The 14,784-nt window shown below is 38.0% G+C and overlaps 1 protein-coding gene across 4 annotated transcripts in view; it reads left to right on the top strand.

Annotated features, from left to right (window-relative positions):
* Positions 1-14,784, top strand: part of cdin1 (CDAN1 interacting nuclease 1) — a 100,247-nt gene that overhangs the window by 24,294 nt on the left and 61,169 nt on the right. For all 4 annotated transcript variants that reach the window (XM_052579813.1, XM_052579812.1, XM_052579815.1 and 1 more), the window contains exons 3-6: positions 2,308-2,353; positions 4,131-4,195; positions 5,128-5,188; positions 7,216-7,288. In XM_052579813.1, the coding sequence (XP_052435773.1) occupies positions 2,308-2,353; positions 4,131-4,195; positions 5,128-5,188; positions 7,216-7,288 (245 nt within the window). The remainder of the gene's footprint in view (positions 1-2,307; positions 2,354-4,130; positions 4,196-5,127; positions 5,189-7,215; positions 7,289-14,784) is intronic.

Raw genomic sequence — 14,784 nt, 5'->3', positions numbered from 1 at the left:
AATTATTTTTACAGTGTACACACACACACACACAAATGCATTTCAAATGCATAAATATTTTTATAATATTAATATATGTATAACAAAATAAAAATGTTGGAAAAAATGCAATGATGCTCAAATGACTGAGTAATTTAGTCACTCATTCAACTGATTCGTTTAAATGGCAGATTCATTCAGAAATGAGGGAAATTATGTCTTTTCTGAATGGCTTTCTGAATCATTGACTCACTTGATTCGTTCAAAAGCATGAATTCATTCAGTTACGAAGCACCGCTGTGTTGCTTAGCTTTGATTGGAACAATTTTCATCAGTGAAGTTGAGCGAATAGTCAGTATTGTTTCTAAAATGTAAGTCACTTCATTTTAACTTAGTTTATTGAACCACTGTATAAATTAAGTCTCACATTGCAATCGCGTTGATATTTGGATTAAATATCTTGGTTGTGCAATGCTGTGTACCTAAATCATATATTATTATTATTATTTTTACCGCAGTATGCATCAATAACTTTCTGTGGGTGTTGTTGCACTCATTTGTTTTTATTTCTGCACGAGTCTCTCTCTTTTTTTCTTGATCAGCTGCTGTAAGTGTGACGTCAAAATGGACGTTCATGGAGAAAACTGGCTAATTATAGTCCCTGGCCAGTCAATTGGTGCATCTGTAGTGTTTTCTGTCCAATCAGCACCAAGAGCAGCTCAGACGCTGAGGTGAGCAGATGAGGGTTTGGAGTGTGGGATATTCCCGTCGGATCTGTTTTCCAGGTGCACGTCCTCCGCAGGTGTTTGACATTGAGCGCCTCTGAAGATGAATGTAGCTTAGGGCCATCCGTGGAATTGAGCGGCCCTTGGGAGCGCAGCTTACTGCCATGAAAGATTCCTCTTTGAGAGGCCATGGGCTGCAGGGGGAACATCCTGATATCCCACAAACTCCAGCCATCATCATCATCATCATCCCAAACAGCCCAGCTGCTGGCGGGACTCATGCGTCAGTGTCAGTGCCAGCAGACCACCGGATGATTCATGTGCACAGACATGGATTCATACATTCAAATAAACAGATGCTTCTATGATTCTGAATAAAATAAAGTTATGACCTAAAATAAGAAATGGGTTAAATACGTGCTGCTCATTTCTTTGGCCATAAATGCATATTCACTGACTTGAATATTTGTTGTTTTCTAATCTTTCTTAGAGAAAACAAACTGATTATAATATTTGAAAAACTAGCTGCCAAATTAGAGTCGTGATGAAATCAACTTGCAGAAGAAAAATTATTTCAGGAAATCATCTGAAACAGGAAAAGATGATGACGAATCAGATGCCAGTATATTAGTGACTGGTGTGAGCAGATTAGTTTCAGTCATCAGGAATATTTCATAGTTTGATCAGGATGGAATCTCAAAATTCAGAATTCAGAACCTGTGCAGAAGAGACTTTAAACTCAGTAAACTCTTGTTTTGTGGCTTTTTTGTCTTGATTTTTACATGATCGAGGAGAGAGGTGTGGAATATAGCTGTTCGCAGGTGCGATTAAACCTTGAACGTGGGGAAATGTATTATTTAAGGCCTGGAAAGTCAACATTTAAAAGGTGACAGACTTCAACTGTTTCAAACAACATTCTTAAGAATTATTTTTTATGATTTATCATTCACACACACAAACTCACGCATGTGTATATTTATCATGCAATTTATCCTCCATTATAGTATCCTTGTTTATTGTTTTTGTGCTCCATGCTCAAATAATCTCTAGAAATAACTGAACTTAAACTCAACTTGTGCTATTACAATTGTACTACACATCAAATATAGTTTAGTAGTTGTGTCTGTGTGCGCGTGTGTGTGTGTTCTGAAAGAAGTATCTTATGCTCATCAAGGTTTATTTGATAATTTAGAATTGGTTTTCTATTTTAATTTACTTACTGTCATTTATTGCTGACACAAAGCTGGATTTTCATCAGCCATTACTCCAGTCTTAAGTGTCACATGATGAAGACAGAAAACCATTATTTTAAAAACACATTTATTCATTCAGAAATAACAACACACACAGTACATATTCTAAAGATCCATTTAAAATGACCTAATCCGGAGCGAGACCCCTTCAGGTACACAGATGTCTTGTGCTTGAGCTGTGACACTGTATTCCTCCGGCTCTGGCTCTGTGTCTCACACACTCATCTGAACAGCTTTGCCACACTTGTTTCCATGTTCCTGCAGATTACAGACTTTGAAGCACTCCTCTCTCTTTGTCTGTGTGCAATGCACTCTGGTAATTAACTTTGTCCCTCTTTTATTTGTTCCAGTCTTCCTCCGTCCACTCTTCTGAGCATCTTCTCCCAGGAGTACCAGGTTAGAAGTTTTCTTCCTTTGTGCGGCCTGACAGCTGCCTAATTGAATGATGAATGTCCCCTTATTTCTGTGTAATTGAACTGCCAACTCTGTGATTGGTTTGGAGGATCACACACACACACACACACACACGCCTGAGTCTCGGTGGACCTCTGCCAGCCCGGCCCTTCCATCTGTCTAATAACATCGAGCCGCTGCTTATTTGCCGGACCTGTAATAAATTATGCTAAACCATTATTATTCTGACAATAATAATTTCCCGGTGCAGTGTGGCTCGGTGTGCTAAATGTTTGCTGACTCGGGCTGTCTCGAGCGCTTTGGGCGTCTGACAGAGATGATGATCGATGGCACAGAGCAGAGCCATTCATCATCCACCGACAGCTGTCACTCACTCGCTGAGTCTCCATGAATTACTCTTGTAGGTTTTAAACAAGTTGTTTTTAAGCTGTCCTCGGGTTAAGACGCCGCTGAATCACATTAGAAAGGAGAGCGGGAGTCATTGTGTTGTAGTAGAGGAGGAAATGAAAGAGCAGGGCCACCTGACCCCAACACTACACGAGGATATAAGGGGAAGAGACCCTGGGGCCCGTCACAGACTGGGCTTACCTTTTATATTCAGTTATGAAGCGCTACACTGATCTCAAGTACCACTGATCAATACCTCTTGGCAGCTGCTAGTACGTTCTGTAGTATTTGGTAGCATTTTCTTTACTCTTTACTAAACTCTCTAAAAGGGCGATATGATATGTATTTGAGCTTTGAGATTAAAGAGAGAGAGAGAGAGAGAGGGCAAATATTTAGTATTTTAGGTCAGCATTGCCGTCTAATCAGCCAGTATTGTCCTAAATAACCTTTAATAGCATGGGGTTTTGACCAAACATATCCAATCTCTATTTTTGTAAAATGTTGTTTTTATTTATATTTTGGTGAAAAAGTAGAGTTTTGGACATGTAAGGTAAAACAAATATATCTATCTATTTTTTAAGTACCTTAAAGTAACAATAAGTGAGAGTGTAAAACAAAAATATATATATAAAAAAAAAAAAAAGACGTTCCAGGAGCACGTTCCTCACCTTAGCTGTTTGCATCTCTGAAAGTGCAGTACAAACAGTGAATTATTGCAGTGTAAATCATCTGTGTTCTGTGTGAATCTGTGTTAAAGTTATTTCTGTGATGCTCCGCTGTATTTCCAGCATCATTCCTCCAGTCTTCAGTGTCACATCATGCTCAATATTTCTGTGGAAAACGATTATTTTTTTAGGATTCACAGATGAAAGCTCAGATATTTTAAATATAAGTAGGCTTTATAACATTATAAATGGCTTTACTGTAACCTTTGATCAATTTAATGCATCCTTGATGATTAAAAGTAGTTTTGATGCTAGTGTAAACACAGTTGTTTATTATTTTAATAAGTTAGTGGACTCGAACCAAACTACCATTTGATTCATGTCATGAATGAGTGTAAAAACAGATTGAATCAAGCACTGGGTTCAAAACAGTCTGATCAATGTTATAAACCTGCTAGATCAGACACACATCAGTCTGATTCCAGATCAGAACATCATATTTAACCCTCCTCTGGTCTGGTTTAGTTCAGATCCAGGTGTATTAGGACTCCTGATATATTAGGATGTTAAAGCTAAGCCAGAAACACCCACTACTGTGTGTGTGTGTGTGTATGTGTGTGTGTACACTGCCTGATTAATGCTATTTAACATACACAGGATATATAAGTGTGATTGTTGAAGTTCCTGCTCCGATGTGTCTGTTTCAGAAAAGGATGAAGCGCAGCATGCCGAGGCATCACGCTCCTGACGTGATCAAAGCATATTATCAGAGGTGAGAAACATCTCAATATCTCTGAAACACTTTTAAAGCTGAACAATGACGCAGTGATCCAGTCCGGTGTTTAGACACTTCTGCTCCTGAATATTTCTCATCTGTTCTCACCAATACTTGACTTCATCAGAATACACTTTATACACAATACATCACACATCTAAAAGCTGAATAAATCATCTCTCCAGTGATGTGTGGTTTGTGAGGAGGACAATATCTGAAAATCAGGAATCTGAGGGAGCAAAAATATCTTAATATTGAGAAAATCATCTTTAAAGTTGTTCAAATGAAGTTCTTAGCAATGCTTATTACTAATCAAACATTAAGCTTTGATATATTTATGGTAGGAAATTTACAAAATATCTGCATGGAACATAATCTTTACTTAATATCCTAATGATTTTTGGTATAAAAGAGAAATCTATAATTTTGACCAAATGGTTTGTTGGATATTGCTACAAATATACCCCAGAGACTTCAGACTGCTTGTGTGATACACACACACACACACACACACACACACACACACACACACACACATATATATATATATTCTATAGTCTGTAGTTTTTTTTTTTTTTTTTACTTTTAAACTTAAGTTAAACTCTTTTTTTAATGTGCTAATAATTGGAGTAATTGAAGCGGAGGCTCTTAAGGTCATGGACGCTTGTTGGAGGTGGAGATACAGAAGCTCAGGTGGGACGCTGCTGTTTGTTATTCTCCCAAAAACCAAACCTGATGAAACCAGATGATCTGTAACAAACAGGCTGGTATCTGAAGGAGAGCTGTGTTCCTGCTGGTGATCTGTGAGGGCTCTGTGGTTTGAGGTTAATGACGGGCCTGGTCTGAGCCGTAGAGGCTGAATGCATCAGGGAGGCTGACATGTCCTGGCTTGCTGACTCTCTTCTGTGTTGTTCTGTGTGCTAATGAAGGTACCGCAGCGAAGCCAAGACTCGTCCTTCAGCCCCGCTGCTGCTGGAGCTCGCCCACCAGGTACTGTCTTATTCTCCAGGACTCCCAGTCTGTTAGTACTTACACAGATTGGGCTAATGGATCGGCCTATTAACCACTGATTCAGTGCAATTATCCTCCTTGGAAAAATAGCTGAGTGTCATTATCATAAGTGACATTCATAAATGTGTCTGCGCTCCATTATTGACACGCAGGTCAGTGGTTAATATCTGGGTTTAGGTGTTATTTTTATTGTATTATTTTCATGTAGTTTATATTTTAATAATCAGAGGTATGACTAATTTAAACTAATATTTTAATGATGGTAGGGCTCTGTTAAATTTAATTCATAAATTGTGTGTTGTCTGTTGTCAGCTGGATTCAGTGTTTTATGGTTTTATTCAAACTGATCAAAAACAGAGCTAATAAAGTGAATGCATCAGACATCAAAATATGCTCAAATAAAACTTTAACATTAATTTTTTTGGTAAACAAAGTGCTGCACAACAGAGGTTTACAGATGTACAAAATCGTGTGAAAGTAAAAGGGAAACTTTATTAAAAGCCTGTCTTTATAACATGTTATATAAGTTAACGTTGAAACTTTAACTTTAACTTTACTTTAACTTTACAGTATATGATTTCATGATTAAATGTGACGGTTACAATACTCGCCTGTTTTATAAGAGTGTGGTTTATAACAGTATGAACTCCATGGATTACAGTAGCTGTAGTTATTGTGAGTTAACCGTCGAGTGGTGTTTTACTGGGAAGTGACCGTACACCGTCTCCACGTGAGAACCGTTTTATAATCTGCTCTTTGAGGACTGTCATCTTTCAAACAGCAGTGAGATCTCATTATTGGATTATATGACCGACTGGTTTATAATGTTTCAGATGTAAAAGGTTTTCCAGTGAGCTTACGTGTGAAACGGACATTAGCCTCGCACAAACACTCAGACATGAACAATCAAGTAGTTAGATAGTGGACAGATCTTAAATAAAGAGTCTAGTTATAGGTTTAAAATAAAAACATAATTTATTGTAACATAAGTGGTTATAACGTGGTGTTTATTGTCTGTTATAAATCCTGCTATAAACACCTGTTGGAGGTAATGATTTTTAAATGTATTTGTGACTATTCATGAGATGATGTACTATATTATGATGCTTTTTGGATAAGTATTTGTTGGTAATGAGTGAGGGAGCACAGGAACTGTTGTAGGTGTGTGTTTCATGATAATGTCTTCAGATCGCTGTACAGAACTGATGAAGGATCTGAGTGCTCTTCCTCATAAGTGTCTCATGACTCAGTTTAATGCACTACTTCACATTTACACTGTGCTCTCGTGGCGCTCTGCTTGCCGCTAATTGCTAGTCATAGCGCTTTATAGCACAATATATGGCCAACTGATCTGCACTGTAAAAACTGATGAGAATTAGAGCCTGTCCTGATCTGACACACAAACAGCAGTGAATCCAGTCCAGTGTCCGTTAGTAAACCTGATTAAAGAGTGATGCATGTGATTGAAGCTTCATAAACATTACTCACACATTTGAGATGAGAGATCTGATGAGAACGAGCACCTGAAACCTCACGCAGACGTCATTATTCAGTGTCCGCTTCATGCATTCTCTCAAATTAAAATTAGATTTGTCAGTTGTTACTGTTATGTTAAAATAAGAGACAATTGATGTGACTGAAATAGATGTTTTAGGTACAGTGAACTGAATATAAGCTCGTTCTGTTAGTTTATCATGAAGGTGTTGTTGGAAGCTGTGGAGCAGATGAAGAGGTCTGAAGAGTAACTGAACCCCAAGTGTGTGGATCACACATTGAGTATTGATTAGTGATCCGCTCGTCTCTGTGTGTGGATCACACATTGAGTATTGATTAGTGATCCGCTCGTCTCTGTGTGTGGATCACACGTTGAGTATTGATTAGTGATCCGCTCGTCTCTGTGTGTGGATCACACATTGAGTATTGATTAGTGATCCGCTCGTCTCTGTGTGTGGATCACACATTGAGTATTGATTAGTGATCCGCTCGTCTCTGTGTGTGTCGGTCAGGTGGACCTGTCTCCGGCTCTCCTGGCCCGTCTGATGGTGGAGTGTTTCCTGGAAGAGCGTCAGGCTTCAGTCGGTGAGTAGACCAGTTGATTTCCTAATGAGAGACAGACCTGCGGCACATGAGTGACGATGAAGTGTCCTGCGGGCCTTATCATTTCTCCTTTCGCCTCACTCTCACTGCATCAGACACACACCCAGCAGAAACACATGATGTGATCCAGGTGTTTCAGATGGTGCCACACAAGTCTGCGCTTTTGACATTGTCTTCTCACTTAACTCCAACTTTTACAAGTAAAAATGTCTTAAGAAAATACCAGTTAATTCCAAACAATAGCTTGCAGTTTCTAAGTGAAAGCAAGTCAATCAACATCTTCAATTTTTGTAGTTGTTCATTGAATTTGAGGAACATATGCTCAGTTGGCAGCTGTATATGATCCTATCTAGTCTATATCCAAATATATTGCTACAGTGCTATTTTAGTATAATCAAAATACTATTATAGTTTTTAGTAAATTCATTTTTAATTGTATGCTTCCATAAAACAAGGATTATTGGAGTAATTTACAAGAAATGACTCCTTTCAGTGTTTGTACTTTTAAAATGAGTGTGTTACCATTTGGGAAATGTACTATCAATTTCTGAGTGAAAACGGTTTCAAAGTAAGTGCGACACCAAATTTATGACGTTGCTCATCTATTACTATTATTATTATTATTATTATTATTCCTTGTTGAAACTATAGAAGACTATTATCTATAGTGGAAAATAAGTCATCCATTTTTTATATTGTACATACTGTTGTGATGCATACATTTACTTTAATAAATGTTATTTTAGATTTTTAGGTTTAGTTAGATATTTGGTTAGTTTTTTATTTTGACAATATGATGGTAATATTGGTCATTTATCAGTTAATTTCCGTAACACAATAAGTGATCTTATTGGTATGGTGCAGAATTTCATTATTGGTTCATCAGTATCCAGCACTGCATGTACAGGAGAAAATATATCTTTATATGTATCAGTGCTTGTGAAGGGTGTTTTAGAGCACCAATATAGACATTTAAGCCAAAATATCAATATGTGATGATTAATGTTGTGTTTGCCAAAATAATAGGCTAGTCATTTGTGTGCAAATTGAGCAAAAAAGATATTGCTTTATCACACAGTTCCAACAAACTATTTAGCAAACACAAGATTACTTTGTTTATAATCTGATATATTGATTTCATGATATACATGATATACATATATTTCAAAAATACATAAAAAGAAAAAGCTTGACTTAATAGGGGTGATAAACTTAGTGCCATTTTTATGATAATTATTGTTGTGTTCTGGTTGATAACTGTTGATGGCCGTAATAATAAATCTGAGCTGTTTTGTCTCTTAATGCTACAGGTGAAATCTGTCCTTCAAACATAGTAATGCATAAGAGTCAAGCTTTGCTCCTGAAAGATACATTAGTGTGTGTGTGTGTGTGTGTGTGTGTGTGTGTGTTTCTGTAGATTTTAGCAGCTGGGTGTCAGTAGAAGTAGACAGTGCTTGTCCTCTGAGCGTTCAGTGAATACAGACTCACACAGCATCCACCATCTTCCTCTCAGTTCACACACACACACACACACACACACACACACACACACACACACACACACACACACACACACACACACACAAACAGAGGTACAGTATGTTAGACACGTGTGCTGGATTTAATCAGCAGAGAGATTCCAGTGCATGTATGCACTGCGCAGTTGTGTGTCAAAGTCAAGCGTGTGATTACTTTGGAGTGCTGTTATCCACCGCTTGTCGAAACACTCCTGTCGTGTGTAGAACAAGGCAATACCATGTGAGGTAGCCCACCCTCAGTCTGCTGGAAACTCATTATAAATCACAAGACTGCGCTGACTGAATGCTGTGGCCAACACAAGGCCTGATCTGTTTCGTTATGGTGGATCATCTCTCTGATAAAGCTGAATAAAGCTCAAACACTGTACAGCACGACACACTCTTTACTACTTTTGTTACCTACCATTTAAAAAAAGCAGATTTAGGGAGAATATCCAATAATATTTCATTTTCAGAATTTTTTGTGTTGATTCATTAAGTATAATGAGCTTCTGGACAAACTTTGGGTGAAGTGTCTTCAACTTCAACGGTGTACTAACTTTTACAGTAATCATTGGATATAACTTGTTTTGCACGTACAGTACATGTTATTATGTTGTACTTGTGTTTAAAAATACTTGCAATCTATAATTAAGTTGTGCACACCTATGATTACACCTACACATATCTCTTAAACCAACCCATACCACTAAACGTCCGTAAACTCATCCATAGCCAACCTTAGTAGCAGTGCTTGGGCAGAATAAATACATTGTATTTATCATTTATGTTAGTACAGACTAGTTAAATATATACCCTTTTATAAAGGGTGACCAAGCTTTCTAACCCTAGCAATAGAGTAATATATTTAAAATGCATTTATTTCATACTAAGTATAGTTCAAATCTATTAATATATTGCTCAAGACTTTTCTTAATGTTTAGCCTAGTGAACGAACTCCATCGCACACCTGTAAGTGATAGGTGCGTAGAAAATAAAGACCAGGTGGGTCGTATCAACATATAAGGAACTCCCGCACACTATCTTAACTTGCAAATAAAAAAATTTTTAATCACACCAACGGTCGTGTGACCGAAACGTTGGTGTGATTAAAAAATTTTTATTTGCAAGTTAAGATAGTGTGTGGGAGTTCCTTATATCTTAATGTTTAGCCTAAAATGCAATTTAATGTCAGTATCGATGATTGTATGATCTTTGAATGATATCAGTCTTTAAATGCGAGATATTTAAAGTGTACTTGAAGTATACTTCCAAATAGTTCCACTTTAGCACAATAAAATAGTTTAGTTGGACTATAGCACTTCTTTGAATTAAAGTGCATTCAGGACAACATTACAGACTACACCAGTTTAGTACACTAAAAGTGCATTTTAATAATTACTATTATTTTATTAATTACTAAAAAGGTAAACGTATTTTTTAGTATCCTTAACATTCAAGAAATGTCTTTCAAATACATTTAATTTATTTTTCACTCTAGGGATTAGACACTGATATCTGCATTGCAGTAATTTTTCAAGAAAACGTCATTGATCTTTATTTTTTTAAATGTTTTAAAGGTCCCCTTCTTCGTGACCCCATGTTTTGAACTTAAGTTAGTGTGTAATGTTGTTGTTAGAGTATAAATAATATCTGTACAATTCTAAAGCTCAAAGTTCAATGCCAAGCGAGATATTATATTTAACAGAATTCGCCTACAAAAAAACGACCCGTTTGGACTACATCCCTCTAGTTCCTGCAGGAATGACGTCACTAAAACAGTTTTTTGACCAAGCTCCGCCCACATGAATTCACAAAAAGGGGGCGTGGCCTTGTTGCACTCCGACGGAGAAGGAAGAGCTGTGAAATGCTGTTATTTTCATCTCGGAGTCCAATCATCTTTGTTTGGGCTTCCCAGGGACGCTGTACTTGATGATTAATGGTTACAATTTATGTCTAACTCTGTTCCCGAAAATTATAATCCACATGTAAAACTATGTGCAGCACATTTTGCTGAAGACAGCTTCCTCAATCTCAATCAGTTTAATGCTGGATTCGCACAAATATTATTCTTGAAAGATGGAGCAGTTCCCTCTTTGTCTGGAGAAGGCGTTGTTTATGGACCACAACCGGTAAGTGTATTTTATTATTTAAGTTGGTGCGTTTAACAGTTTCTGTAACTTATTACACAAAGGGCAACACTGTTTAGCTTTGTTAACTAGATGTTAGGGCCGTGCAAAAAACAAATGCGATGTTCATGCGCATCTCGTCAGTAAAAACGCTCCTGTGACTATAAATACATCTCCAGCACACGCTCCTGCCCACTTGCTTCTCAAAACTAGTCCAAAACTAGCGTTAGCAGGAGGGCAGCGTGCTGTAAGCTGCTGTCGAATCACAACACAGGAACCGCTGGCCCAATCAGAACTCATTACGTATTTCTGAAGGAGGGACTTTATAGAACAGAAGACATCAGCCCATTTTTATGACAGTGAAAACAGCAGTATACAGATAGGTGAATTGTGTGAAAAATACTGCGTTTTTTACACGCGAAACATGAACACCTGTAATATTGCACACTGTAAACACAATCAAAGCTTCAAAAAAGCAGGTAAAATGGGACCTTTAACAATTTTTACTGCAATCATACAATAGGAGTGACTGAAATCACATTATTCAGTCAGTCAATTGCTCAACCCTGTCACACCAGCCACAGTCTGGCCTAAAGTGTCAGTTCTGCTCATATGAAGCATCTTCATCCTGGACTGGATCATCTCAAGTCAAACTAGTTATTCAGATGAATGTGGAATCTGTTACAGACTTACTCATCTCAAACCACATGACATGACAGGCTGGGACAAATCAAATAAATGCAATCAAAGACCTTATTTATAAATGTAATCTTTCTTGTCAGATATAAGTTGACAGAAATCACACAAAGGTCGAATTTCTGTGCAAAATCTGAAAACAAAGATGCCATTGAACAATTTATCTACCTATGTCTTCAGCGTTTAAAAAGAGAATTTATGTTTTAGTTTTGTAGTGATTCACTGGATTTGATTGACACACATGCAGTTGGCAGCTTAAGTACGAAGTAATATTAATCAGCTACAGTACTTACTGTATGGTTAGAGTTTGGCTTAGGATTACTTGTAACATGTCCGATTCAAATGGAAGAGACATGTATTTACTAATAAGGTAACTTCTTGGAAGAATTAGATGTGATGCTCTCAACCTTTCCTGAGGATGGTACTCCCCTAGTTATGCTTGGAGACTTCAGCATCCTCCTAGATAAACCTCTTTCTGCAGACTTCCACACTCTGCTTGCCTCTCTTGATCTCAACCGTTTGTCCACAACTGCTACTTACAAATTTAGTTGACAAACATTTTTTTATCATAATGTTCATCAACAACATTTTTTTTTCACTGACGATAACGAGCTAAACCTTTTTTAATGTCAAAAACTGACAGAAATATATTGACATTTTTCAAAGAATAAAAATGCGACAAAAATTTGACACAAACTAAATCAAAATTTGCTGTCAAAATTAACGTGGTATGGTGCAAATCTAAAAATCCTACTGACCATAATGTGTATCAGTCACTCCTCTTCCTTCTCTTCACTGCTAAAAGGACATACTACCATAACAAAATTAACAATTCGTCTACCCCTTGCATGCTTTTTAAATATTTTTCCTTGCTCCTTTGTCGTCCTCATCCCCTTCCTGCATCAACTCTAATATGCCACGTTCTTCATTACTAAAATTAAAAATATCAGTGCACAATTTCACACCACTATCCGTCAAGTACTCATTCACATCCTTCTCTTCCCTCTCTGAGACAGAAGTCTCCAAACTCATCCTTTCTAATCATCCTACTACTTGCCCACTTGATCCTATTCCATCTCATCTTCTTCAAGCCATTTCTCCTGCAGTTATACCTGCATTGACTCACATCATCAACACTTCCCTCCACACTGGTGTTTTTCCCTCATCATTTAGACAGGCACATATAACTCCACTACTTAAGAAACCCAACCTCAACCCATCCCTTTTAGAGAACTACAGACCAGTTTCTCTTCTTCCTTTCATTGCAAAAACACTTGAAAGAGCTGTGTTCAACGAAGTCTCTACATTTCTCACACACAACAATCTCCTTGACAGCAACCAATCTGGCTTCAGAAGTGGACATTCAACTGAGACGGCCTTGCTCTCAGTTGTTGAAGCTCTAAGACTGGCAAGAGCAGAATCCAAATCTTCAGTACTTATCCTGCTTGATCTAAGTTAACCACCAGATCCTCCTATCAACGCTACTGGCAAATGGCATCTCAGGAACCACACTTCAATGGTTTGAGTCTTACCTATCAGATAGGTCCTTCAAATGGCGCTTTTCCATTACCAGTACAAGCTCGACTGCTCAGTTTTCCATTGCAGATAGTAGCTCCAAAATAGTACTTGGTCGGCATAGCGATGCCGCAGGAAACTGCTGTGACATAATCTTCTATGTGACACACACCCGCTACCCACACATACAGGACAATGGAGAAAATTGAGTGTATGCTGTTTTTGATCCTCGGGAAGTGGCTGTTTCTCACAGCAAGAAGACAAACGTTTCTTGAGAAGCTGAGGGCAGCAAAACAAAACTGCTGGCAGGGTTATTCAGGATACTCTGTCTGGCGTGTGCAATGATGACGCAGTAAATAGTGACGATTCTCTCTGACCAATCAGCAGTCTGCCGTGTTTAGTACCCGTAGTACCCGTTACCTGGAAGCAGGTACAGGTACTAGTTTTACATAGTGGAAAACCAAACAAAGGTGAGTCGAGTCCAGGCGAGCTGTTACGGTGTATTCAATGTTTATTCAACATCATGAAGATTAGACCCTTCCTTTCTGAACATGCTGCACAACTCCTTGTTCAAGCTCTTGTTCTGTCCAGATTGGACTATTGCAATGCCCTCTTGGCAGGTCTTCCAGCCAGTTCTATCAAACCTTACCAATTAACCTTGAACACGGCAGCAGGATTTTTTGTTAATGCACGCCAGGTCTGTTTATCACTTAACTTCCAATAACTTCTTGCATAAAATTCAAGACATTAATATTTGCCTACAAAACTACTACTGGCTCTGCACCCATTTACCTAAATTCATTACTTCAGACTTATATGCCTCTAGCAGCTTGTGTTCTGCAAGTGAACTATGCATGATTGACTTATAGTCCGGAAAATACGGTATATGATAAAAAAAAAACTTGCTACATGTGGTGCGTTAATCTAAGTGATACTTGTTATAGTATTTGTATATCATTGTTGATTTTTATTGCTTCCATTGTTCTCATTTGTAAGTCACTTTGGATAAAAGCGTATGTAAAATACAAATGTAATGCATTGTAAATGTGTATTTTGACATGCCATCTTCTTCTCCAGTGACCAGTCTTTGCAGCGGCACTGAACTCCTTTAATTACTGAGTCTCTCTGTGTGAATATTAGACTTTTGTAATGTGTTGCTTTTACCAAACAATGCCTGGATAATTGTCTTTGCTGGCAATTAGCTGACAGGTTTGTCCGGTGCTATCGGCAAGCACATCCATCACTCCCGTCTCTCTGTGTTTCCAGCCAACGCTGGATCAATAGCCTCATATACGCCAGCCGTGGCCCTCGCACACCACCATCTTTTATTTTCTTTCATTCCTTTCTTCCCTGTTTGCATTTAAGAGACCCAGAAATTGTGCCTTTGGGACGGCTGAATATATATCCACTCACTTCAGCGGGATCAATAGAGAGTTTGAGATTGTTTCTGAAGTCTTTTCTCCGGTGAGTGTTGTGTCCGTGTTTTCCCAGACCGGGCCAGATGGATGTGCATGTAAATAAATCAATATGTTCAGGGCATTTCAAGCACATATCGAATATGATATCAACATCTATAATCCTTCCTCTCCTGCAGACGTCTGGGAGGGGATCTTCTGAACGC

The sequence above is a fragment of the Carassius gibelio genome, chromosome B17 (genome assembly GCF_023724105.1).
Source record: "Carassius gibelio isolate Cgi1373 ecotype wild population from Czech Republic chromosome B17, carGib1.2-hapl.c, whole genome shotgun sequence".
NCBI lineage: Eukaryota > Metazoa > Chordata > Actinopteri > Cypriniformes > Cyprinidae > Carassius > Carassius gibelio.
This window is presented reverse-complemented; position numbering and strand designations above follow the sequence as displayed.